The 26,877-nt window shown below is 48.3% G+C and overlaps 1 protein-coding gene across 1 annotated transcript in view; it reads left to right on the forward strand.

Annotated features, from left to right (window-relative positions):
• Rme-8 (receptor mediated endocytosis 8) overlaps nucleotides 1-25,343 on the forward strand; it is a 173,519-nt gene extending 148,176 nt beyond the window's left edge. The window contains exons 43-47 of the mRNA XM_084598432.1: nucleotides 1,245-1,430; nucleotides 2,814-2,948; nucleotides 3,782-3,910; nucleotides 13,773-13,872; nucleotides 24,527-25,343. Of these exons, the coding sequence (XP_084454558.1) occupies nucleotides 1,245-1,430; nucleotides 2,814-2,948; nucleotides 3,782-3,910; nucleotides 13,773-13,872; nucleotides 24,527-24,612 (636 nt within the window). The 3' untranslated portion in view covers nucleotides 24,613-25,343. The remainder of the gene's footprint in view (nucleotides 1-1,244; nucleotides 1,431-2,813; nucleotides 2,949-3,781; nucleotides 3,911-13,772; nucleotides 13,873-24,526) is intronic.
• Nucleotides 25,344-26,877: the final 1,534 nt, after the last annotated feature.

Genomic DNA, 26,877 nt, shown 5'->3' on the forward strand with positions numbered 1-26,877 from the left:
ACGAAAGTAGCGGATACGTCAATATTATTTGAAAGACAGTGGTTCAGTTGTGCGAGCCATTATCTAGCAAAGCCAAAACCTTTGTTACTTTAGCGCACGCAGCCTGTGCAGCAGCAGCCTTCACCACCAGGCATCCGCTATGCTGCGTTTTGAGCTGCCCCAGTAATGAACCGCTTTGCCCGCTCCACAGAACTCTTTCAGTATTGTTCAGTGACTACTCCCGCCTTCTTTCATTATCTGCAGCCATCTTCTTTCTACTTGCATACCACGCGCATTGTCCCAAGTTCGGTAAAAGCTGCTTCTTATTGCAGCTCCCAATCCTGCTTGTGAAGGTTGCTTCAGCTACCTTTGAAAGATAGAAAAAAAATTCGCACTGTGTTACATACTCTGAAGCATTAATTCATGTTTCTCGCAGAATATCACAAATTTTTTGTTTCCTGCTCACGAAATCTAAAATTTTCGACTGCAGAATGCTAGGGGTCTTACTTATAGCATACCAACATAATCTGTATACCTTGCATGTACTACTGGGCTTAGCATTACCATTGTATCCTCATACTTCTATAGCGTGGGTGTTGAGTTACCGAGAGCATTATAAGGCATGATTGTTTTTTTTTTTTTTTCTGGTAGCCTAAACTGTATGGGCTTGTTGAATTTAAGACTGCAGTTACATTAATCTAGTTGGCGTACTAACAAGCACATTTTGCTTCTCGATCTCTGCTGTGAAGGCAACTTTTCGACGGAAGTGAAAAACAAGGTGCCCATGTACTATGCAATACCACTGTACTTTAGTAGTGGTTAGAGCGCTCGTCTTCAGTGCTCAAGGATGCGGGATCAAATCCCTGCTGTGGCAGCTGCTTTTCGATGAAGGCGAAAAGGTAGGCGCCCGTGTGCTGTGCGATGTCGATGCACATTAAAATAACCCTAGGTGGTTGAAATTTCCGGAGTCCTCCATTGCGGCATCTGCCATAGCCTAAGTCACTTTGGGAAGTTAAACACCGTAAACTAAACCACCATACTTTAAAAAATCCCGGGTGCTCAAAATTTTCAGAGCCCTCCTCCACCGCATCCATAATAGCCCATGTCACATTTAAATATTAAACCTTGTAGACCGAACCAAACAATTAGCGTGCTAGCATGAGCTCCGTCAAGTTCGCATGTGTTGAGTGGTGCACTCTCATGTATTCAGCTATGAAGGGGAAGTCCAAAGCTTGTGTGGCACTTGTGCATCCCTGCCCGTGCAGGCGGAGAAGGAGGACTGCCCCCTGGAGCTTCTGTGCTCAGCGGCCTGCGGTGTGCTCCAGGGGCAACCCAACCTTCGGGAGCGGCTACCCGTGCTGGGACACCTGCCCCAGCTGTGCCAAGCACTGGCCCGCAATCCTGGGCTGCCAGGGTGCCTCCGCCTCTTGCACCAGGCCAGCTCTAGCCAGGTAACTGGCCCCCAGAAACCCAAGAGAGGGACGGGTAGGCTGCTTTTGGCCACCAGCCACCCGCCAGAGAAGGACGGCTCTTTGTGTTAATAGTATTTCTATTAGTTACCTCACTTTCAAGCTGTGGCTCTCTCCTTAAGACAAGAGTGTCTTACCGTTCATTGTTTACTACCGTATCTTCCTTTCTTTTCCTTTTTTGCAGAATTATGACTGTCAGGTTCATCGATTGGCTGATAGGCTCTTCACATTGCCACAGTTTGCACGTGTTATTGTAAGGAGATGTGGAGTAGCAAGACTGCAGAATATATTCACTGAGCAGTATTCTGGCACGTGGTTTCTGTAAACTGACTAGGGTTAAAAGCTAGCCACTCTCTGCGGTGGCTTAGTGGCATTGCCGCGCAGCTGCTGTCCACAAAATCGCGGGTTTGATCCTGACCGTGGCGGCCATATTTTGGTGCAGGCGAAATGCAGTCCTTCTGATATCCTTCCAATGCTAATGCACACCAGAGCCCCAGAAGGCCTAAATTATGGGAAGTCCATTATGTCTGGCATAGCTTAGGCCCCAAAGCTCACAGAAGAAGCTAGCCATCATTTCCTTTGTTTATTTGCCTTGTGTGTCACAAGCACTGCTTTGGCATTTGGGAGAACGATTCTGTACGCTTGTAACACTGAGCATATAAAAGCTCTGCAGACTGTGAAGATGCATTGCGCAGTTTTATACCAACACAATGCTTGTGCCGATGCTGCAGTTTTGCTGGTGTAGATGGTAAGTGGACAGCTGTGTACTAGGTCAACAAACGTTAGTTGAGGGAGCTTTGGGTTATGAAGGACAGCATACCGAAAAGCACTCTGTACACTTACGTTGTTTTTGCAGATGGAGGCAAGGGTGTTATAGATAAAAGCTTATTGTTGTTCAGTTTTCTTTTAGCCAGCGAGGGCTGAATACCCTGCATATGACCAGCTTTATACCCTGCATATGACTGTTACCAGGTAAAGTGGTATAAATGCTGCTGCGGAATGAGACTGCAATTTCAAAAGAATTTGTTGCAGTTGCAAATTATGAAGAAGAGTGACCAGTTACTGAGAATGAAAGAGCACTGAACAAAGGTTGAAAGGGAGCCTCACTTTGCAAACCGAGCCAACGTTTTGACGAGCCTACTTGTCAAAGCATTGGCTCGCCTTGCGAACTGAGGTTCCCGCTCAACCTTTGTAGAGTGCTCTTTCATACTGTTTAGCCATCTTCTTTCTCTTGTTCTACCCTGGGTCCAGTTACTGAGAGTGTGTCATTGGGCAGCTAATTACGTAAAGTCCTTACGGGCTGCAGATGTTGCGGTTAGTACTAGTTCTGTAAACAACTGTCGTACCTTTGTGTGTGCGTTGCAGGCATGTGCACAGTCGGTGGGGGTGACCTGCTTGGATCCCCTGGGCCGATCCCTGTCCTGCCCAGAGTCCGCCCAGCTGGCCTGCCAGACGATACTGGGGCTCTGTCAGGCTGCCGTGCCCGGCCTGGTTCAACAGGTGGGTCAGCAAAGGGACTCTGGCCTTCTTGCTGTGCTAACAACTGTGTGAGAGGGCGCAGTAGGGTTTGCGACATCACAAGATGTAACGTACCTAGATTGCGGGCTTCCCATTTTCACTAGTTGGGAGTAGCATGCTGAGTAACTGTCGCGCATCGGCGCTCAGCAGCATGTCTTTGGGCATGTTGAGCCTAAGTCGGAAAGTTCAAACCTGGGTGTAGGACCCAAATTTCTTCAGTGAAGCACAAACGCAGAACAGCATATAGTAGTTTTTAGGCCTTTTGACCCTTTCGAAGTTCAGTTTTTCTGAGAGTGACGCACCGACAAGGAGGGATCACACTCAATGATCCAGCTCGAGAAAGAAAGATGAAAGAGCCGTGTGATGGCCTTTGTTTGGCACGAGAAGAGAAGTGAAGCGCAGCCATGGACAGGCAACAGTGCATGCCCTGTAAACTTCATTTAATCTGCTGAATAGTACGGTGTGGGTGGGAGGAGGATAAAAACATCTACGATGTTACAATAGACGGCAGAAGCATCCTCGTGAACGTTTGAATGAAGAATTGAATTGCAAGCATAGGGGTGTTTGCACTCGGAGAAACGTCCGCTCCTTCTGAAATATGTCCACATGAAGCTAGCACCGAGTGATCAAGCCAAATGTGCCCTTTTAAGGGTTGGCCACTTGAGTACTTCACAACAGTAAATTTAAAAAAAAAAAGCAGGACTCCTTTTTTTTTTTTGTGTGTGTGTGTGAACACTGCAGGATCACCACCAAATGGGCATCAGTGTGAAATTTATGCCGAGCAATATGGTTTGTGTTGATCTGGCTTGGTGCAGGCGGTGCGTGGAGGCCTGGTGGAGCAACTTTTGAACCTGTTGGGGAAGCCCTCTACTAGTGCCACGACCAAGGCACACGCTGTCCAGGCACTCAAGGCCATGGCCGCCGATGTGGCCAGTGGGGAACAGGTCAGTCTAAGCCTCTGGCGCACACTTCTTCCCCTTCCTGCAGATGCTGCAGAGAGACATTAAACCCAAGCAGGCGGGTTTAATCCTGGCACCAGCAGACCCCCTATTTATTCTGTGTATATATATATTTTACGTTGGGTATGTGAGATAAAAGATTCATTTTTCTATGCTGTAAGCATTATTTTATCATCATCAGCCAAACGGCACTCATTGCTGGGCAAGGGCCTCTCCCATATTACTCCAATTAATCCGGTCCTGCGCTAGCTGCATCCACTTGACCCCCACGAACTCCTTAACTTCATCCACCCACCTGATTTTCTGTCGCCCCCTGCTGGACTTTCCTTCCCTTGGTATTCAATTTGTTATCCTAAGCTACCGTCAGTTATCCTCTTTTGGCACTACATGTCCCAACCACGTCCATTTCTCCTGCTTGATTTGGACTAGAATGCCATTAACTCAAGTTATTTCTCTGACCCGCTCTGTACGCTTCCTATCGCTTAATGTTACCCCTACCATTTTTCGTTCCATAGCCCTATGCATTGTCCTCAACTTAAGTAGAACCATTTTCGTTAGCCTCCACTTTTCAGCCCCATAAATGAGTAGAGGTAAGAGGCAACTGTTGTGTACTTTCCTCTTGAGTGATACTGGTAAGCTGTTTGTTATAATTTGCGAGTACTTAACTCATGTGCTTCATTGCAGTATAATTTTCCTAGTTACTTCCCTTTCATGGTCTGGATCTGTATTGTGCATGTGTGTTCACTAAACTTTTATGTAAGGCAGTTCAATTATAAGCGGCTTAAAGATGCAAGAAATTGTGAAGTCAGCACAGCAGTTAAGCAGTAGTTTAACAAGGAAGGGCTAGCAAGGTCACTCTGTTCGCACACTGCAGTCGGCAGAAATGAGCCAGCAGTGTGCTATGGTGCAGTTTAAAGTACCAAATTATTTGCTCATGTGTGTGGTCTGGAAGGAGAATTAGGTGGCAGGTTTTGCTCGAGTAGGCTAAGGCGTCATTGCTGCTGCAGTTTGGGAGGCTGAGAACTGATAATTTGTTCGTCCCAGCCTTGCAGTGAGAGTATAATATCATCAAATGTAAGCCAGCACGTCCAGTTTATCCTGTGCTTGTGGTTCTCGTAGTGGGGATAAGGGACCGCAGTTATCAATTTATGTCAGCTTGCCACCTCGTTTTCCAGTTCTGCAGCTCACATTGCCGCTATCTGAGTGAGCTGCTGATGTGCCACAAATATGCGGCAAATATTTTTCTCTCTTCTATTTTCTGTGTTAAATATTTATTTTCGTCTCTTCGAAATGATTGCTCTTATGGTGTTGTTGGCGGAATTTTGAACAAATGCTCCGCGAGGTCGTTTTGTTCGCGGACATTGTCTTTGAATTACGAAATGCATACTGTGCACTAAATCAGCGTGCTGCGTGCCACGATAAGCATTACAGTCGAACCCGGATACAGTTGAACCTGGATATAACGAAGTTGACAAAAGTTCGCAATTTTTCGTTACATGCAGGTTTTGTATGAAGGCTCGCACTAATGATGCAGAAACAAAACCGAAAGGCTTCAGATATCAGTGAAGGTGAACTCACCCTTCAAGCATTTATTTTACAGTAAAAAACTGTGTAATCTCTGCTTGTTTCCGCACGAGCGAAGGCACACTACGGCACTCCAATGAAGCTAAATCATGTAATGCTCCTTCGTCGTCGCGCGAGCCAACAAAACGGTGCAATATGTCGATTGCGTTCATCACCTCCTTCGCGGTGGGCACGTCACACGGATCTGGCTCACAGGAACCATCATCACAGACATCGAGATTTTGCATGCTTTCGGCAAGTGCCTTATCATTCATCTCTTCCGTAGCTACAACGGCGTTGTCGGCAAACAAAAAGTCGCTCAGGTCGACGTCATCGGGGACACCACCTTTGCTGCGTAGCTCATCCCACGCTTCGGCCACATCGGATGAAGCTGAAGTCTCTTCTTCCTCGTCGTCGGCACCAGCCTGCGCGCTTTTTGTAATCCCTGCCTTTATAAAGCACTTCCCCTGACTTCTTGCCAGGAGGCAGCAGGCATTTCAACTGACTGATAAATATAGATCTTCAGCTCCCGTTCAAGACGGATGTTCAGAAGAACCTTCTGTATCAGTCTGCGCCGCTAACAGCATTTAAAACTTTGATTATTCCTTTGTCCAGTGGCTGTATTAGTGATGTGCAATTAGCCAGGAAGTAGTGCAGTTCGATGTGAGACAGATGCAGGCCTTCAACATGGTGCGCAGCGCAATTGTCCAGAAGTAGGCAAACTTGACGGCCTTGCCGCTTGACATTCTGGTTGAAGTCTTTCAGCCATTGAGAAAATATTGCCAGAGTCATCCACGCTTTAGTGTTCGCCGTGTATTTTACAGGCATACACTTCATCCCAAGCACCTAGGACAGGCACTTTTTCCCACAACTAGCGGGACTCGCTTGTCAGTGCCATCGAGGTTGGTGCACAGTAGAACTGTTACGCGGAGTTTGCACTGCTTTCCGCCGCGGCAGTCATCTCATCTCCTTTAAGTGCTAGTGTGCGGCGCAGAAGCATCTGATAAAAGAGAGCCGTCTCGTCGGCATTATAGATTTCAGCCACTTCCAAGCGACTCAGTATTGCAGGAAGCGTGTCAGCCACCCACGAAGCAGCAGCATCACTGTCTGTAGAGACAGATTCGCCGCAAATGACTTTCCCGATGACATTATGTCGGCTCTTGAAACCTTGTAGCCACCCGTTGCTTGCTTTGAAGTCATCATGTCCCAAGATGCACACAAAATCCTTTGCCTTCTGTTGTAATATCGCTCCACTTATGGGCACATTCCTGGCTCGCGTGTCCAAAAACCACGTGAACACTGCCTTGTCCACATCATCATATGGTGACAGTTTCAATCTTTTCTTAGCCTTTGTTCCCGACTCCACAGCACTTCTAATCTTCTCTTCCGCGCTCAAAATTGTTGACAGGGTGCTCGCTGGGATGTTGAAACAAGCGGCGACGTCCTTCTTCTTTACACCCGCGGAGACCGCATTTAAAATGGGAAGTTTATCTTGAAATGACAAAACTTTTCGTTTTCTGGCCATTGAACTCATCACGACGAACTGACGGCGCAGATACAAGCGGAGCCCCACAAATACAGGCAGAAAGGCTGGCCTAGCCGAAACACGTCGGGCGAACCGACACCACAAATCCGCAGACACATGAAACGTGCAAGAGACTCGGAACAACAGACAAGATGGGGAATGCACAATGTGCGCAAAAATTGCATGTGCTACATGCTTGTACAGTACCTACAAAGAAATCAGCTGCAGCCACTAATGCCAACTGATGTTGCACTATACTACCAACGCCTGAGGAGGCTGCTGCATTAGCCACGGAGCAGCGCTAGAAGGTAATACAGTCGAACCCAGTTATATAGAACCCGGACAATCAATACGCTGAAAGGGCTTTTCCAATTCACCAGGCTTCCATTTGGCGAGGTGTCGGCGCCCGCATTGTTTTTGAGCGCGAAATGGACAACTTGCTGGGTGATCTGCCGCATGTTGCTGTTTACTTCGATGACATTTTGGTGACTGGCCAGACCGATGAGGATCACTGAAAGAATGTGTGCAGTGTCCTTGGAAGCCTGCAGGAAGCAGGGCTCCGCCTGAAACTGGCCAAGTGCGAATTCATGAAGAAAACAGATGAGTACTTGGGCCATATCATTACAAGCAAAGGCCTGCAGCCGAGCCCTAAAAACATTGAAGCAATCCTTTTAGCTCCAAAACCACGAGACTGCAAAACGCTTTAAAGCTACATTGGCCTCATTAATTTTTACAGGAAATTCATTCCTCAGCTTTCAACAGTACTTCACCCGCTCAACCACCTGCTGAGTCCAGGCACACCGTGGTCTTGGGAGCCAGCGCAGGAAGACGCATTCTGCCGAAGTAAGGCATTACTGGCATCAGCATCGACTTTGGCACATTTCGATCCAGGGAGGGCTACAGTGTTAGTCACGGATGCGTCGCCCTATGGCCTTGGCGCGGTTCTCACACATAGGGAAGCAGACGAAGTGGAGCGACCGATAGCTTTTGCGTCGCGAAGCCTGACCTCGGCAGAAAGGAACTACAGTCAGCTGGACAAAGAGGCACTCGCTGTTGTATTCGGAGTTACGCGCTTCAAGCAGTACCTTTGGGATCGCAAATTTGAAGTTGTGACTGATCATAAGCAGCTGCTGGGTCTTTTGGCAGCCGACAGGCCTATACCAGAGTCATGTTCTCCGCGTGTCCTCCGCTGGGCATTATTCTTATCAGGATACAACTATGTATTGAGGTATAAGCCTGGTGGACAGATTCCTCATGCTGATGGCCTCAGTCGGCTGCCCCTGCCAGTGAGGGAGGCTAATGTTGAATGCCCTGCAGAAGTTTTCATGCTCCAGGGTTGTTATCCAAAAGTGCTATCAGTATCAGTCGTGCAGCGGCCACTAGCAAAGACCCATGTTTGGTACAGTTGCGAGAAGCTTTGTGGACGGGTAGAGGGCCTCCCTTGGGAGAGCCTTGGAAAGCATTTGAAGCTAGGTTCCCAGAATTGAGCGTCCAGAATAACTGCATTTTATTAGGGAACAGAGTGGTGATTCCTGCATCGCTACAGGCTGAAGTACTGCATCTTCTACACGAAAGTCATCCCGGGATCTCAAAAATGAAAGCTGTTGCCCGCAGTCATGTTTGGTGGCCGGGACTGGATAGAGACATTATGGCAGCGGTCCAGGCATGCCGGGTTTGTCAGGAGAACCAGCGGATGCCTAAGCCAGCGCCTGTTAGGCTGTGACCGTTTCCTGAGAGGCCGTGGTCTCGTTTGCATGTGGATTTCGCCGGTCCGGTGTGGAATGTGTATTTGTTCATTGTAGTGGACGCAATTTCGAAATGGATAGAGGTCTATCCGGTGACGACTCCGTCCGCTGAAGTGACAATCCAGAATCTGAGACAGATTTTTTCAGGTCAGGGCTTGCCAGACGTCGTCGTGTCGGACAACGGCCCGGCATTTGCGTGTGAGGAGTTCAAGGTATTTTTACAGAAGAACGGCATTCAACAGGTACTGATGCCACCGTACCACACAGCGTCCAACGGCGCATAAGAGCGGGCCGTGCAGACCATCAAGCAGAAACTGAAGAAGGCCGGATCGGGAGATATTTGTACACAGCTAGCTAGAATCCTGCTAACATATAGGACAACACCGCACGAGGTAACTGGATGCTGTCCTGCTGAGCTGTTACTGGGCAGGAAGCTGAAAACAGCCCTTGACTTGCTTCGACCGGATCTCCGGAAGGCAGTCATGGTGAAGCAGCTACACGAAAATGTTCGCAGGAACCGGATGTCAGTTAGGGTGACTAACCTGGGGCCAGGAAAACAGGTAATTAGTGCAGAATTTCCGACCTGGGCTGAGTTGGGTGCCAGCGGCGGTGGAGTCGGACGAAGGGCTTGCAGCAGTGGTGAGACTTCCGGATGGCCGCGTGTGGACGAGGCACCACAATCATGTACGAGCAGCACCGCACGCAGTTTTCCCGAGCACTTTGGCTGACAACGTCGTTGCTTGGGAAGAGGATGTGCTATCACCTGACACTACGACTGCTACTGCTGCTGGAGACATCGCCTCAGGCCAATTTGAGGAGAATGCGAAATCACCGCATGAGTCTTCCTGTGCGGACGCTGGTGCCTTGGAGTGTACCGGAACAACGCAGCCAACGCAGCGGACACCCCTTCTTCGTCGCAGCAGCAGTGGTAGAGCATCCGCCTCGCATTCGGGAGGTACGGGGTTCGATCCCCAGTGCCGCCGGGTACCCACCGCTTTCCAATAGGTACAAGGTTTCCCCCGGCCTGGTGCTCGGCTCTTCTGGGGTGAAATGTTTGGGCAAAGGGGCCATGAACCAAAATGTTGGTTCAAGCGGTGGCCTTGTGGTAGAGCATCCGCCTCGCATTCGGGAGGTACGGGGTTCGATCCCCAGTGCCGCCGGGTACCCACCGGTTTCCAATGGGTACAAGATTTCCCCCGGCCTTGTTCTTGGCTCTTGGTGAAATGCTTGGGAAAAAGGGGCCATGAACCAAAATGTTGGTTCAAGAAGAAGCAGTGGCCTTGTGGTAGAGCATCCGCCTCGCATTCGGGAGGTACCGGGTTCGATCCCTGGTGCCGCCGGTTACCCACAGGTTTTTCAATGGGTACAAGCTTTCCCCCGGCCTGGTGCTCGGCTCTTCTGGGGTGAAAATTCTTGGGAAAAAGGTGTCACGGCCTAAGTAGTTGCGCCGATGTGGCAGTGATCCATTCTGCCATCGGACAACAATAAGTTCGCCTCGCGCAGCAAAAAGCCCATTATGTGGCTCCTTTTTTTTTTTATGAACCAACATTTTTGGTTCATGACCCCTTTTCCCAAGCATTTCACCCCAGAAGAGCCGAGCACCAGGCTGGGGGAAATCTTGTACCCATTGGAAACCGGTGGGTACCCGGCGGCACTGGGGATTGAACCCCGTACCTCCCGAATGCGAGGCGGATGCTCTACCACAAGGCCACCGCCCATTCTGAGCCCATGCGCAAATAGCGCGACGTTTTGACTTAGGGTGGATAGGGATTTGGTTTCCTGGTACACACGTTGCCAACATAAAATTGTAATGCCGTGGAAACCGAAACCGAGTAATGGTGGTTCCAATATGGCTGTACCCTGGCGCTGCTTCAGGCCAACCAAATCGTAGTATTCGATTATAATGCGAGGGTGGACTTTGAGAGCCAAACATCATGAAAAAAAAACTCTCGTTACATTTGAGTAAATACGGTAAATCATTGATGCACTCGCTTGTCTCACTCAGTCAGCTGCATCAATGCTTAAATCTTAGCCTAAAGGTTTGGCTTCTACATATTTGTGCCTCAGAAATGTTTCTTTCGCCAAAACCACTGACAAATTCACTTCGCTTTGCAGAGGCAGTGATTCATAAAGGGCAGAACATGTTTCATAGCAGAACATGAAGGTAGCAGCGCTGTTAGTTGGCTCGAAGATTTGACCTAATGAACTGGGAAAACGATGATGCTTTAAACTCTGTACAGTCAAATCTTGATATAATGAATCCCGCGGGACCGCAAAAAATCATTTGTTATTTTGAAATATCGTTGTAATGAAAAATCTGCGATTATAAGCCAGTGGTCAAACCTAGGTAGGCAAATGACGTACCTTGGAAGTGGGCATGTCTGTAGACAAGCGAAACCTCAAATGAAAATGTTGCACTAACTCCAAAGCTGATTTATTTGAAGAAATCAATTATTTCTTCTGCTGCGTGCAGCAAGCACGACCGTGCACTACATTACACCACTACAGCACATACACCTTCGACTTTGTGGAATGCCTCGTCGTATGTGTGATTGCACCGAGCGCTGAAAGTACGAACTTTGTCCATGTGCAAAAAAACGAGTTCGATATGACCTCATCTTCAATGCTCCCTGAAGTTTGAAAATCTTGTCTCGATCTTTCAAAATGATTGCGGCAGTCGATGGAGCAATGCTACCTTTCTATAGAGGCCGACTCGCTTTTTCCCTTCGTCAATTTCTTGCAGTGAAAGCGGCTGCGTTCATATCTTCTTGGCACTTTGCCGGCCAATATCATCGCTCTCGCAAGAACTTCGCAGTAAGATAATCCGCGGCATAAAAAAAAAAAAAAAAAACTTCCAGCACGCTCGAACACAAACGACCGACCCGCATACGACACATAAGAAAAAAACGCAGGTGGCTAGGCCTGCTGGCTACTGTGCAATAAACCATAGCTTCGTGGTGGCGCTAGGATCTGGTACTAGATGTGCTGATGATGATAGCTACATCCCACAGACCATACACACAGAAATGGTGGTTTCTGTTTCACGCGAGAGTTGTAAGCTGCGGTGCTGTTAATTTTAGCCGAATTCATAATACTGATGTTCCAAAATTATAGAAGAAGAAATAAATATGTTCGTTATTCTGAAATATATGCTATTTTGAAATTCGTAATTTTGAAATAGTTTTACATTGAAAACATAGCAAATCTGCTGGGGATTCTTAAAAAATTCGTTAATTTGAAAAATTTGTTAATGTGGTGTTCGTAGTAACGAGACTTCACTATAGATGTAAAGGCATTACAGATTAAGCAATAAGCAAGCGTCTTAGTGTATTTAGCGGTGGCTGAGGTGGGTATTCGTTGCAATTACATACCAAGCGGGATTACTCTTCAAGTATGTACAGTCGAACCCAGATTATCGAACCCGGATATATCGAATTTTGGTTATATCGAACTCACGGAATATCCCCTTGAAAATTCCATGTAAAAGTATAGGAAAGCCGCGTCATATATCGAACTCAATTTCACCGGTCGTTCGATATATCAAACTCCGCACCACGCACTGGAAAGTGTGCCTTCCCCAAAGACATCGCGTCACCCTCGGCCGTTTGCCGCGTGACGTTTTTAAGCCACGCGCGGAAGGAATGAGAGGGGACAGTTCGGCTAGGGCAGCGCCGCGCCCATTCGCTTATTCCCCAAAGGCGCGCACATCTGCGGTTATCGTTTCCCGCGCGCCAGCACGTGACGTTTGCAAGCCATGTGCGTGAATGAACCAGAGAGAACCGGTGGGAACGAGAGGGGAAAAGCGTGATATAGCGAAGCGCAAGGGTGTGCCCATTCTTTTGCCGAGCTATCTCTCTCTTTCCTCTTTCCCGGCCTTTGTTCGCAGTAGCACGCGCTACGCATGCGCCAATCCAGCTCAGCCAGTGTTCAGACAGAACGTCGGACGCTTTCTCCAGCTTGTGTTGCGAATCCTCTGCGCGCGCGGCGGCTGACGTGGGCCTGCGGAAGTTAACGGCAGATTTTTTTTTTTTTTTTTTTTCGAGTCGTCCATTTTTATCGTTGTGCTGTACGCACGGCGTAGCCTAAGATATAGCGTTACGAAGCGTTTTTTTTTTTTTTTTTTTTTTTTTTGCGAGAGTCGTTTATTCTTGCATGTAGGAATCAACGAAAGCACGCGGTCAGCTGCGATCATTACACCGCCTTTTAGCATTTTTCGCCTCAAACAGCATTTGCAGCTACTGTATCACGCTTTCCAATGATTTTGTGGCAGTGGACTACGCCCGCCCCAAGCGCGGCGTGATAAATCGAGCCAGGCTTGTGCAATCAAGCCATCACGAGCAGTCCGCCAAGTTCGCTCCCCGCTGCCGCAGGAGCTATCAAAAGATAAACACGCGGTGACGTTATCGCTGCGTAGCATCTTGGCACGCTGCCAAGAAATGAGCTGTGGATGAGACGACCAAAGCGGAGTGCGACATGCAACCGAAAGGCTGGCGATTACTGCCGCGGCAACACAAACTTGTTTTGAGCTGCCATGGTGGCTCGAACGGCAGAGGGACGCAGTTCCAACAAGTCGGAAATCTTTTGCTCTGACGCTGCGGCTCGTCGCTGAGATCGCTTGCATGTGAGCGAGCTGGCCTTAACGCTTTTTTTTTCCCCCGAATTCTTGAGTGCAGAAGTGGAGGGTGGGTTCATTATGCGAGTGAGTTGATTACGGGACAAATACGGTATCGTTTTTTTCGCATCTTAAGTGCCGTCCCAAGCCGATTTCTGTATATCGAATTATCGATATATCGAACTATTTCGCGATCCCCTTCAAGTTCGATATATCCGGGTTCGACTGTATGTGCAAAAAAGGCTCTACTGAATTTTGTTGGTAACCTTCGATAACGATCTGGACCTGAATGATAGGTTGATTTACAAGCAGCCCACGGAGTTGGATCTTGAGGTATTTGAATGACCTAGAGATCTGAGAGTCAGACATGCTCCATGTGTAGCAAATAACGTTTTTGCACAGGTCAACAATGTGCTGAGCCAGTCGAGCATCTGGGCAGACTACAAAGACCAGAAACACGACCTCTTCATGGCACCTGCACCCACTGCCGGCTACCTTACTGGTGAGTGGCCATCACAGCACCGCTCGCGCTGCTATCATGCAGGCGGTCGTCACCTTCACAGGTTACTCATCTGTTGTGCACATGAAAGGGCTGAAGCCGTCACCTTCGTTGTCATGTACACAGGGAAGATGGCAACGAAGGGAAGAGGCTCGTATTCTAGCTTTTGTGACTGTTGCACTCAGCTGCTATTACCTGACATGGTCAGATCTGCCCCAGTTGCACAATAAGTGCAATAAACGCACTACAGGTGTCGTGAAAGCCTTTTCCAAGAAAGTGGAAAAGGCGGGGGGGAGAAGAACAAGACAGGCATGGCACTGTCTCTCTGTCCTGGTTCTCTAGACTGAGTCTGTTTTCTATGTGTCAGGTGCAGATTTGCACAACAACAAAAGCCAGCAGTGGATTCTCTTGAGTCATCTTTTGAATGAGAAAACGGTTGGTTCACCATTCTACAGTTGAATCCCGCTATAACGAAATTCACGGTGCACGAAAAAAAATTCGTTCTCGCGGAACTTCGTTATCGCAAAAATTTGACGTGAAACGCAGAATTGCCCAAGCAGCAGCAAAGGCGTTTAATGCCAAAAATCTGTAAGCTTGGTTTGCTTACGCTTCACGGCGAGCAACGCCGTCACGCGATTTTCGCACTCGGTCAGCAAACCCATTGCAACATCGTCGTCTCGGACAGCAACGAAATTCCTGATGACATCAAAAGCGTCCATCACCTGTACAGCGGTTGCCGCAGCCGGCGCTTCCTGTACGTCGTCGTCTTCTTCATCGGAAGAGTCCTTATCATTCCGGGCAGCTTTTATGATCTGCTCATCACTCACATCTTCGTGAACAACAACACAAGCGTCAGCGCTGATGTATTCGTCGAGCTCGAGATTAGGCGGCACGGTTCCTATTTCTCCCAGCGTTTTCCAGGCGGCCGCGATCCCCAGAGCCGGTGACGCCTCTTCGTCGTCGTCTGTAACGCCTGGTGTTAGGCCAGCAGAGTGTACGGGTCGACCTTCGGCAAATCCGGCGTGCCTGAAACAGTTCACAATTACTGAGCGCCCCAGTGTGCTCCAGGCAGCAGACATAATCTGCAGTGCCACGTACAAGTCCACCTTCGTGTCTCGGCCGGTTTCAGTGTTAAAAAGCAGCCGCTGAATTAACCTCCCGCGGTAAGCGCGCTTCAGGCTAAGAATCACGCCCTGATCGAGAAGCTGTAAGACAGACGTGCAATTGGGAGGGAAAAACCTCAGCTCCGTGTTAGTGAGCTTGACTTCGTCGGAGTGATGCGCTGAACAATTGTCCAAAAGCAAGCAAACTTTACGGCCCTGCCGCTTCATGTCGCGGTCGGATGCCATCATCCACTCGGTGAAAATAGCGCGGGTCATCCATGACTTGTTGTTCGCCTTGTACTGCACAGGTAGGCTACGAGTTCCCTTAAAACAGCGCGGCTTGGCACTTTTGCCTATGACTAACGGCGGACGCTTGTCCGAGCCATCCATGTTTGTGCAAAGCAGCACTGTGATGCGTTTTTTGCTGTGTTTGCCGCCGTGACAGCGCTGCCCCTTGAAGTCGAGCGTCCTAGCCGGCAACATCTCGTAGAATAGCCCGGTCTCGTCGGCGTTGTAAATGTCTGCAGGCGCGAAGTTGCTTAAAATTCCGGCCATGTTACTCGCCTTCCAAGCAGCTGCTCCGTCCACGTCTGCTGACATTGACTCGCCGCACGTTATGGCGGGCCTTGAAACGGTTTAGCCAGCCAATGCTGGCTTTAAAATCATCAATGCCAAGTAGGCATGCATAGTTCAAGGCTTTCTGCTGGACGATGCTTCCAGACAGGGGGACGTTGCTGGCTCGTGCTTCCACAAACCACGCATGCACTGCTTTGTCCAACTCTTCATGGAGGGGCCGCGTCACCTTTTTGTGCTTCGAGGATGTGCCTGAAGCAAGTGCCATTCTCACGCTGTCCTTATTGCCTAGAATCGTTGACAGCGAACTTGCAGGAATTCCAAAGTCTTCAGCAATTGCCGCTTTCTTCCTTCCGCTTTCTGCTTGGGCGATTATTTGAGCTTTTTGCTCAAGGGAAAGAGTTTTGCGTTTTTTCACTTGCGTTGCCATCGTGTCCTGCGGATGAAAACTCGTCGTTGTCGAAGAGAAAGGCAGCGAGTGAACAACGCGACCACGACACAAAGCCAAAATGGCGGAACTGCAATCACGTGATTTCATGCTTAAGGGGAGATGCTCCTCGAAAACACTTTTTCTTTAATATTGAACCTAAGGTTATGAAACATTGGCCATTTATAGAGTTTTTAATGCAGATTCCAAATATGTTTTTACTTTTCACATATCTTTATTAGTTTTTGTGTAGAAGTGTCTGCAAAAGCACAATATAGGGCCTTTTGTGCACACTTTTTTGATAATGAAATGCATGTTTAGACCAGCTTGCAATAGCTCATTATGTTGCTTTGGTAATATAGTATGTCGAAAGCTACTTCAAATTTATTCATTTTATCCTATAATTGTAAAAAAAATTCAGGAACACCAATGTGTATATTTTGGGCACCATGTGTCAACATTCTGAATTTTTTTCAAAAAAAGTTCAAGAGATTTTTTATAACCAGGTAGATAACAACATTCTACACACTTTGAAGAGGCTGTGCGCGAAATTTCATCCAGATCTGACCACTGAAAGTACTCAAAATTTGTTGCACAAAATGTAAAAAATGCTGAAAACTACGAATGGAGAAAATTGCATTTGAAAGTTTCAAACATCTGTATTTTTTCATAAACACAACAAAAGCACATGAAACTTCTTGCCACTGCTTTCATGGCCGCACCATGAACTTTCTTGCCGATAGCAGCAAAGTTCTTGTGGTGTAATGGGTTCGGCAGGTCAAGAATTGCACAAAATCGCGACAGCTGTTCGTGTCCAATGCCAATCGCGCGCGCAGCCACCACCACCTTCACGTTGACGGCGAAGCTGTCGCGAGAGCTTCGACTCCGATAGTCCTGATTTCCACTGGCGCTATCTGCAAGTCCACCGGGCACAACGCAGCTCGAGGTGTGCACAGCAGAAAGCACTGATGCTAGGCACTCGCTACTTTCACAGTGCAGCTCAAGAAAGGCCGAAATCCCCTTTCGCTTTTCCACCGGTTCGCGTACCGCAAGGGTACAGGTGCGGCACGTAGGGCAAGCAGCACCGCTTACCAGCACCGTAAGCGTGCTAATCTCGCATATCGCAACACTCTTAGAATATCGATGACCGCATGCTGCCCTATCTTCCTTGAAGAGTCCAATCTTCACCTCCGAGGTGCTCACAAAGTTCACCGCGGCATCGATCTTGTCCGAGTGCACGTTGGCCTGGTTAGGACTAGCTTGCGTCTCCCGCTGCAGCTTTCCGGTGAGGTCCGCGACGGCGTCCTCGGTACGGGTTCTTCGACCGAGACTTTCGAGCTCGGAAGTTGCGCTTTTGCGTGTCGTTCATCGCGAACTCAACAAATGCTAAAAGGCCGCTGAAAAGAACTAGCAGAGCACGATGTAGCGCGATCCAGACGCTGCACAAAACGAAAGCAGGAGGTAGGCTTCGCCACAGCGTCGTATCAGTCTAGGCCAATGGCGGCCTCTCTAGAGCACCACGTGATTTAAAAGGTCCAGTAGGGACGCTCTAAGCGTGCGCGGAAAACGTTTTTTTTTATTATTTGCAGCCGAGATACGAAACTGCAAGAGATGCTATCTACAAGAGAAAGGCTTGCTCAACCTCTCCCAGCAAACGGCAATGGCGGGCGACGCGGCGTTCTCGAGGTATAGGCGCACGAAAATTGACGATTTGCGCGGAAAATAGCACTTTCTCGAGCCACCGTGGTTGAATAAAATGGACTTTTTACTAACTTCACGATCGAATTTTGCCTCGATCTTTTAGAAAGTTGTAGCTAAATGTTCAAAGATAATTTTACAGGCAAAAACTCAAAACTGAAAAATTACTCGGAAAACTCGCTTTTTCGACGCGCATCTCCCCTTAATGTGGCTTTGGATTTGACTTGGACTTCTCGCCAATAAAGCTAGTTTCGGTTTCGATTTTGAACGCGAAAATTTCGTTGAAGCGGAAACGCTCTGCAAAAATGGTTCGTTGTGCAGAGAAATTTAGGCCATTAATTCTTATAGGATACTCGCGGGGAATAAAAAATTATTCGTTGTCGCGGAAATTTCGTTGTGGCGGTATTCGTTGTGGCGGGATTCAACTGTAGTCGGTATTTAACCAGGCTGTGCAGATGCAGTGTGGCCAACTTAGCTGTTGTCCTACTAAATTTAAGCGGGTTTTCACAACTGCTTATCGGGCAGAACTCTTGTGTTGCATAAGGTGAGATTTTTAGTGGGTCTTAGGTTCTGTTGGCGGTCTTATTGGCAGTTTTCGTGGTCACAATTTTTCTTTAGAATAGTGTAAGTTTTTTGATGTTAAGTTCATTTCTGCAAAAGAGCATCGCTTTGATTGAGTGATGCCGTTGTGATCTCAACGTGGCGACTATTCGAACCTGCCCCTCATTTCTTGAATTGATTTATGTGACATTTTTAAATTCAGTTGTCAAGTCTGCGGTTTGCCAAAATGCAGTCTAACGGAATGAAACCTGCCAAGCATATGCAGGAGTTTAGAAAAAGATAGCCGTGGACCCTAGCTTTTGAAAAAAATTCGCTGTCGTCGTTCAGCTGCGTCGGAAGAAGCCCACTCTCGCCAGCTGAAACAACCGTTGGTACACATCTGCATTCTGAGACAAAGTTAAATAATACAGGGATGTTTCCAACAAAAATCTCATCTTCGAGCTAAGCTTGTTTGCTCTCTCCAGAGGTGAGGAGTCTCATCACTACTATTTGAGCCGGACTGCGAAGGCAGAGTAATTGCTGCTAAAACTACAAACTAAAGCTAAGGCTAAAGGCACGATACGAATGTGTACGTTGGCATCAGTGCTGGAATACCGCCTAGAACCAGTGGTATGAGCGGACAGTCACTTACAGAGTGCTCTGCTAAGACTAAGCAGACAACGTCTTTTCGCGAGTTAAAGTTCCTGCAAACAACAGTTTGTGATCACGAAAGAAAGAAGTGCTTTTGCAGATACAGTTTAAACCTACCAAAAGGCAGGCGGGACATTTTTGGGAGTTAAAGTATTTGTAGTGTGAAGTTTCTAGTCAAAATGGAAAAAAGTACTTTTTAATATATTTAAAATACTGGTTATACTGCCTAGTAAGTGAAAATGCATACAAATTAACTTTTTGAACCAAATACAGTTGAACCCGGATATATCGAACTCGAAGGGGATGGCAAAATAGTTCGATATACCGATAATTTGATATACAAAAATCGGCTTGTGACAGCACTTACGATGCCAAAAAACAATACCATATATGTCGCGTAATCAACCCACTCGCATAATGAACCCACCCTGCACTTTTGCACCGAGAATTTGAAAAAAAAAAAAGCGTTAAGACCAGCTCGCTCACATGCAAGCGATTGAGCGATCTCAGCGACGAGCGGCAGCGGCAGAGTGAAAGATTTCAAACTTGTTGAAACTGCGTCCCTCTCGCTGCTCGAGCCACCGCGGCAGCTCTAAACAAGGTTTCTGTGTTGCGGCGGCAGAAATTGCGAGCGTTTTCGCTTGCATGTCGATGGCGCGCGTCACTCTGTTTCGGTCGTCTCATCCACAGCTCATTTCTTGGCAGCGTGCCAAGGTTCTGCACAGCGATAACGTCGGGGCGCGTATGTCTTTTGATGGCTCCTGGGGTGGCGAGGAGCGAACTTGGCAGAGTGCCTGTGATGGCTTGATTGCATGTACTAGCCTGGTTCGATTTATCATGCCGCGCTTTGGGCGGGCGTCATGATCGCAGCAGCTGACCGCGTGCTTTCATTGATTCATACATGCAAAAATAAACGACTCCCGCAAAAAAAAAAAAAAAAACTGCCGCTTCTTAACGTCCGAACAGCACAACGATAAAGGATGACTCGCAAAAAAAAAAAAAGAGAGAGAGAGAGAGAGAGCTGCCGCTTTTTAATGTCCGCAGGCACCATAGCCACCTCAGCCGCTGCGCGCAGAGGGTTCACAACACATGCTGGAGAAAGAGTCTATGCCTGTCTGAAAACGGGCTGAGCTGGCTTGGCGCATGCGTAGTGCGTGCTGAAGGAGAGAGATAGCTCGGCAAAAGGATGGGCACACCCACGCACATGGCTTGGAAATATCATGTGTCGGCGCGCAGAAAACGATAACTGTAGATGCGCGCGCCTTTGGGGAATGGGCGCAGCGCTGCCCAGACCAGCCGTCGCCGAACTGTCCCCTCTCATTCCTTCCTGCACGCGGCTTGAAAACGGCACGCGACAAACGGCCAAGGGTGATGCGATCGTCTTTGGGGAAGGCACACTTCCCAGTGTGTGGTGCGGAATTCGATATATCGAACGACGAGTGAAATTAAGTTCGATATATGACGCAGCTTTCCTGTACTTTTACATGGGATTTTCAAGGGGATATTCCGTGAGTTCGATATAACTAAAATTCGATATGTCTGGGTTCGATATAACTGGGTTCGACTGTATTGAATTTAGCGGTGATTTCAAGTTTTCAAGTCAGGTTTTATTTCTTTCTCATAGGAAAAGTAGGAGTTTTCTAGCTTTCTGTTGCAAGTTTTCTATTTTTCAATTGGCAACACTGTGCATATGAAAGCGTACATACATGTGGCACGTACCGTTTATGCTTGGATGGGTTGTGTGCTAAGCTTTTTTCATTCTGACTGCCATGCCATCACTTTTGGGTTTTATTGGCAACAGACAGTACAGAGGCAACAACAAAAGGAAACTTTTTGCGCTCTTTTTGTTGTGCCACTTGTAAATTCCCCTGCAGCGACAGTGATGCTTAGCCTGTACAACATGCTTACTTGGGAATTTTCATCTGTGTTTGGCACCTCGGTGCGAGCGGTTGGTTTCATATCAGTGCTGTTCTAGAACTGTCCGGAGTTTGCCATGGATGGAAGAGGGTATTTGTTTTGTAGTGTAGTGCCAACGCCCCGTGACTGTCTTAAAAAAGACCAACCACTTGCTCCCATATAAAGGCCTTGATCTCGGGAAGAAGGGAAGGCGGGTCAGTATCGAGACCGCATACTGTCGGAGGCGGGAGTAACTATCGAGGCCTTGATACGAGAGGAAGTGACTCGTCTTCTTTACGACAGTGACCAGGCGTTGGTGCCACACTACAGTTTATGTATCTATTTTACCTTCAGGGCACATTACACACGCACACACACACACACACACACACTTCAAAGGGGAGGGACAAACATTTACAACATAAAACAGCGAGAACAGTAAGCAAAATAACATTTATACCCCCGTCACATGGGCACTTGTAAGGCCTTTAGAATTAAGGTTCTTTGCTCCAAAGGCGGTTGGTGGGCAGCTACACGGCAAAGTCTCAAGTCCTTTGCGAAAAAGGCCCGTGGCAGGAAAGGCAGTCATCAGCGGCCTTTAAGCTGCGTAAAAGAGCAGCCCAAACATGAGCTCCAGCGATCGAGCTCAGAAGACAAAAATGTTGACGCAAATATAATTTTGAATATTGTATTTAAGCCTAATTCTATTTAAGGGTTAATTTCTTATTACAATGAGCTTTAAGAATCTGAAACTTCACTTGTTTTCAGCAGCCGCACCGACGTACACATGCTTTGCTTTCCTCCTTACTCAGTGTTTTAGAGCGCAGCTCTTTGGCGTCCGTTCCTGGGTTTCGCGTCGGCGTCGTCGTCGGCCTCGTAACCAGCTCCGCCCCCCTTTCATCCCCCCAGCGCTAGCAGCGACCGACTGATACCGCTGGATGCCTCTGACGCCGCTAGAGAGTCAAGATAACGTGACTGCATAGAACACCGTCGCCGCCATGCAGAAAGAGGAGGGGAGGGTCCCCCCCCCCCCCTGTTCCTGTGTGGCGGATAGGGTGCTCTTCAGTTGCCGACGCGCCGGTTATTTCACGTAGGCCCTGGCACGTCGACGAATACGTGACCACCTTCCCACGGCTAGACCTGGTTCTTGGCGCTGCGGAAGCGAGGGTATCATATTGTTTGCGTCGGCATCGGCGGCGTTGTCCCTGAAACCAACTCTGCAGCTGGGGTTGACTCACTATCGGCGTCAGCAGCATCAGTCAGTCGCTGCTATCTCTTCCCTCCTCCCTTTATCGCGTTGTCCGCTTGCTGCGCGCGCTTCTGCCCCCATCGTTTGCCGCTGGGTGTACACGCCTCCCCCCTCTTCCTGCGAGTCTCCGGTTGTCAAAGCGCCAGCTCGAACTTAATTCCTTTCTTCGCTCCTCCTCCAATGCAACCACTGTGCGGTAGCAACCAGAGAGCCAGATCGGTGGTGGCGGATCTGTATATGTGCACCGCCCGAGCCGAAATTGCCGCTGCCGTTCGCCACTGCGAAATTATCTGCCAGTTCTTTCTGAGCCATGAGCGAGACGACCGGTGGAAGTCCTCCGTCTGCTGCTGCTGCTGCTGCTGCTGCTAAACGAGCTGCCAGAGCAGAGGCCCAGCGCCGTCGCCACCAGAATCCAGAGCAGTAAGCGAGGCTGAAGCAGAAGCTCATCGCCGCCGTCGAGAAGACCCTGCCGTTCGCACCGCTGAAGCGGAGGCTCATCGCCACCGTCGAGAGCAACCAGGTGTAAGAGAGGCTGAAGCAAAAACTCATCGCCGCTGCCGAGAAGGGAGTCTTTGTTAAAGGAATACGTGTGAAAAATAAAAAAAAAAATTCTGTGATAGCACATACATGTGTTGCTCGATTTCTTTGCCTCAATCTATCGAAAAGGTGAAACAGCTTATTTGCTGCGCTCAAATTTCGCATTAGGAAGTAACGTAATCGTCGGTAATTTTTTCTTCTCTCACAAATCAATATACGCGTCTTTCGCAGACGCAGTCGGGCCACCGCCTTCTTGCCCGGCTGCACATTCAACATACCACACTTATGGACCAACGGGCATGCATTCCAGCACCGTGGAGATGCGCCCTCAGCGTACGCCCTCTTCCCGCCAAAATGGCACGCGAAGTCCATGATGGCAGACGCTCGGTGCGGGAGGAAGCCCTGGCACGCCATTATGGTTCCAAACCCGGCGTTTTTTACTTCACTGCCCTTTTTGTTGTGCAGTAATTTTTGGGGGGGCAGTATTTGCTGGCTAATGTACTATTTATTTCATATTGCCAAGGTTTTCTTCAACTGTTTTATATATTTAAAATGATTTTGCTGGTCGACAGATGGCGCTAATGGGGGTTGCGTCAATCATCATCATCATATCTATCACCTTTGCAGTTGCCGTGTAGCTGCGCCACTGCTTCTTTTTGGTTTTGCCGCTTTAGAGCAATAAACCTCCTTTGCAGTAAAGACCTTGGAGAAGTGCCGTGTGACTGGGGTATTAGGCTGCAAAGAACAAAATCAAACAAACAAAGACCACACAACTAATAAACGCGAGCAGTGAGGTGCAATAGGCTGCAAAGAACAAAATCAAGCAACAAACAGAAGCGTCGGGTATAACTCGTAAATGCAAATAAAGTGAGGGGTAGAGACGCTTTAGTAATACACTTTACCTGCCGCTGTGGCTCAATAGATGGAGCGCTCGGCAGTTGAACGCTTGGGACACAGGCCTGGCAGTAGCGGTCTCGTTTCTTTAGAGGCGGAACGGCGCCCGTGCACTACAGCCACAAATGTATGCAACATTCCCTTCGCGTTTATTTTTTTACCGTTCATAGAACTCATTTGATATGCAGTAAGAGAAGAAAGAGACATTATTAAGGTAAGGACTGTATGCGATGCAGAATTATGGCAACCACCTGTTGGCAGCCAACGTGATGACAATTCCAGCTAACTAGAGGATGGTTACTATGGGTATGATGAGTGTGATGGAATTCTCAACTGAAGGATGGTTACTATGGAAAGAGAAGTGATCTGTGAAAAAAGCTGGTCACTGGGCACCTGTAGTTCTCATGCGGTACATTCGATTTGACGCAATTCAATTTGGCAGTGTTTGCTTGCCGTTGCTGCTCAGGAAGTTCTTCCAAGGGCTCAACTCACTGCGCTCGAAAGCAGACGAAAGCATTTGCAAACGCATTTACAACAAGCGTTAGCTGCTCCATCACACAGCAGTTCATTTGCGACGTTTTTAGGCCTGCATGTTGAAAAGATTGCAAAACAAGTGAACAACTTCTGGACAGCACGAGTAAACAATCCTTGTTTAGGTCTGTGGATCCATCCATGTGTGGTGAAATTCAAGGCAAGAAAGCAAAGATGCAGTATTCAAGCACCTTAAAATTGCTTAGAGACCAGCTGCGGAGCTTGTTTCGCAGCTTAAAGCACGACATCATCTACAGGAACACAAAAAATACTAAGAGTGCACATCATGGATGAGTCTAACTCAGTATGGCCACCGGCACGGTACTACTTTCCCTGAAGTTGTACTGGCGGCCAGAGCTTCTAAGCTATCCAAAAAAAATCGCTCTTGTCAGCAAGTAGTTCGGGACTACCCGGCACTAAAATCGGACGTGCCCATGATGTTATGTGCAAAGGGAAATATTTGTGTGTCATGGAATGCAGTGGTATCACTCCATTGTGTGTTTAGCACCCGAGACAGCTCTGTACATACTGCACCACCAAGTCATGCTTTGTCTGCAGGTTCAGGCACGGCCATTGCCGGCTACCTCACCCAGGGCTCCAGCCAGCACATGCCACAGACGCCACCGCCCCTGGGCGAGAGCTGATGCCTCCTGGTGCTTAAGCATCAACCCACATGTGCCTTCCACTGTGATGCGCGGCATCTGCCAAAAACCTGTTCCTATCTGGTCCAAAGCTGAAACAGGGAAGTGAGAAGAGGAGGGGAGACCGATGTTTGCAGGAATGTGAACCAGAGAGCGGGGACTGGTTCCTGTTGGACACCAAGCAGCAGTGCTGACTCAGAGGTTGTTTTGTGTGTGTGCACAGCGTGCTGCTGGTGTTAATGGCGTGATGCATGTCCATGTTGGGATTGAACCCCTGCCACCGGCATCCCCATCAGGCATTGTGGCACTCATACTCGCGCGACGTTGTTTTAGCTAAAGAACAGAAGCCGCCACCTCGCTCTCTCCCTGTTCAGCACATTAAGTGGTTCGCTGCTCACCTTTGCGAAAGAAGCATTAAGGACTCGCAGCCATCTTCTTGAAGTGGGCAGCAGCAGAACTTGTCTTTAAGTAGTTACGTTCTATTTGTCACATTTAACATTGTTACTTTTCCAACCCCTTTTTTTTTTTTCGTTTTGCCATGGTTCTTAGTGAAGAATTGGGTGCTTTAATGTTGGCTTAGCCATGTGAAGAGAGTAGTTTTACAATGGGCGTTATCGTGCGTCCGCTCTGTATATTTGTGTGTTCTTTTGCTATGAAGAAGCGCATTCAGCGCTACTATGAAGTGCTGTTAATTGTGTTCGACTGGTTTGCAATAAAGACATTCCTCTCCAAAATGCTTTTCAAGTCGTCCTCGAATATGCACCCAAACTGCACATAATGGCAAACCTCTCTACATGCAGCTACAAAATGGGCTTTTTGCCCACCTTTGCACCACATTTGCACCAAAAAGTTGTTCAAAAACTTTGGCAACAAGGAACCGAAACATGAAACCGATGAGTTTATTTGTTGGTGACACACTCGAATGCATCACAACAGTATAGATTTTATTCAAAAGTGCTGCCATCTATTGAAGCAAAACCGAAACGAGTAAGTGGCACCATATTGGGGGATTGCCATCGCGGGATCCCTTGGTGTAGAACATATGAGCAGCTTTCTCAGTTTGGTAATCCTTTAATTTGAAGGTTGAGAAATAATGGTCGACAAGGGATCCGTAGACATTTCTGTGTTGTCCACGTTTCCGAGTGGTTTTGCAGGTACCTATTATGCATTCAAAACTCGATCGGAGAGGCACCGCAGCAACCAAGAAATTCACAACGGTGTCATACATACAAGATGAGCAAGTGCACTGGGCAAGAATACCTTTTCTTTTTGTTTTTAAATGTCAGACTCGTGTTGTTCTTCAATTTCGTTTTTTTTTTTCTGTTTGTGTTGACGATCATATCATTGAGGTTAGGGTAAGCGTACCACTTGGTCAATCTACTCTTGCGGGCTGCCAGGCCATGTGACATGCCTTTGCCGCTGATGCCTTCCACCTTCTCGCCCAACTTCGGGCCGTTACTACTACTACAATACCGAGCAGCACTCGTTGAAACTCGTTCCGCCCGCTTCCGACTTGATATCTCACGGCCATCAAACGACTTGCCGATCATCTTCCTCTCATCGCCATTCACAGTCTCCGAAAATTAGCAGTCGCAGTTTTCTGGGCGAGAACAGCGCTTGGTTCGATACTCTTCAAGTCCTCCGTGTTCTCCTGCTAACGTAATACATTTGTATTTGTCGACGGCGTCGCAATACTCGCTCTTGACACGGATGCTGCCACATATTCGTCATCAGTGAAGCTATTTGCCATAGACTTCGCAAGGTGACCACCGCACTTTCCGACTTTGCGCTTCGCACCTCCTCATCACAGCGTATTCATCCTTCAGCGGCGTGCACGGCCTATGTTCTCATCGAAGACGTTTTATAGGGAGCTTGCATGAAGTGATGCGTGCTGGGTTATCCGCCATGATGATGTTGGCGGCAGACGGCGGGTAGCGCAGCCAGACTGAATGGACCGAAGGCCTTGTCGTTTTCGACGGTCGACCAAGCAAGCATGCTGCTTTTCGTGCGCTGCCCTTACGTGCGTGCAAGATCTTGCAAGATATCAGGGAGTAACGACGCGTCGACGCTGTCCCCGAAAAATCGGGCGCGCTACGAAGAAATGCAAAGCAGTGTGGCATGGACCTGTTCACGCTACGCGCAGACGACTGACTGCACTATGCGTCTGGGCCTGTGGCCGCCCGTCGGCATCGCCGACATTCTTCTAGTTCTGGCGAGTAGTTTGATACTTTCCCAGATAGGCATTGATCTCCATGTGTTGGCCCGTGC

The sequence above is a fragment of the Amblyomma maculatum genome, chromosome 1 (genome assembly GCF_055883805.1).
Source record: "Amblyomma maculatum isolate TAMU_Amacu chromosome 1, ASM5588380v1, whole genome shotgun sequence".
NCBI classification, from domain to species: domain Eukaryota; kingdom Metazoa; phylum Arthropoda; class Arachnida; order Ixodida; family Ixodidae; genus Amblyomma; species Amblyomma maculatum.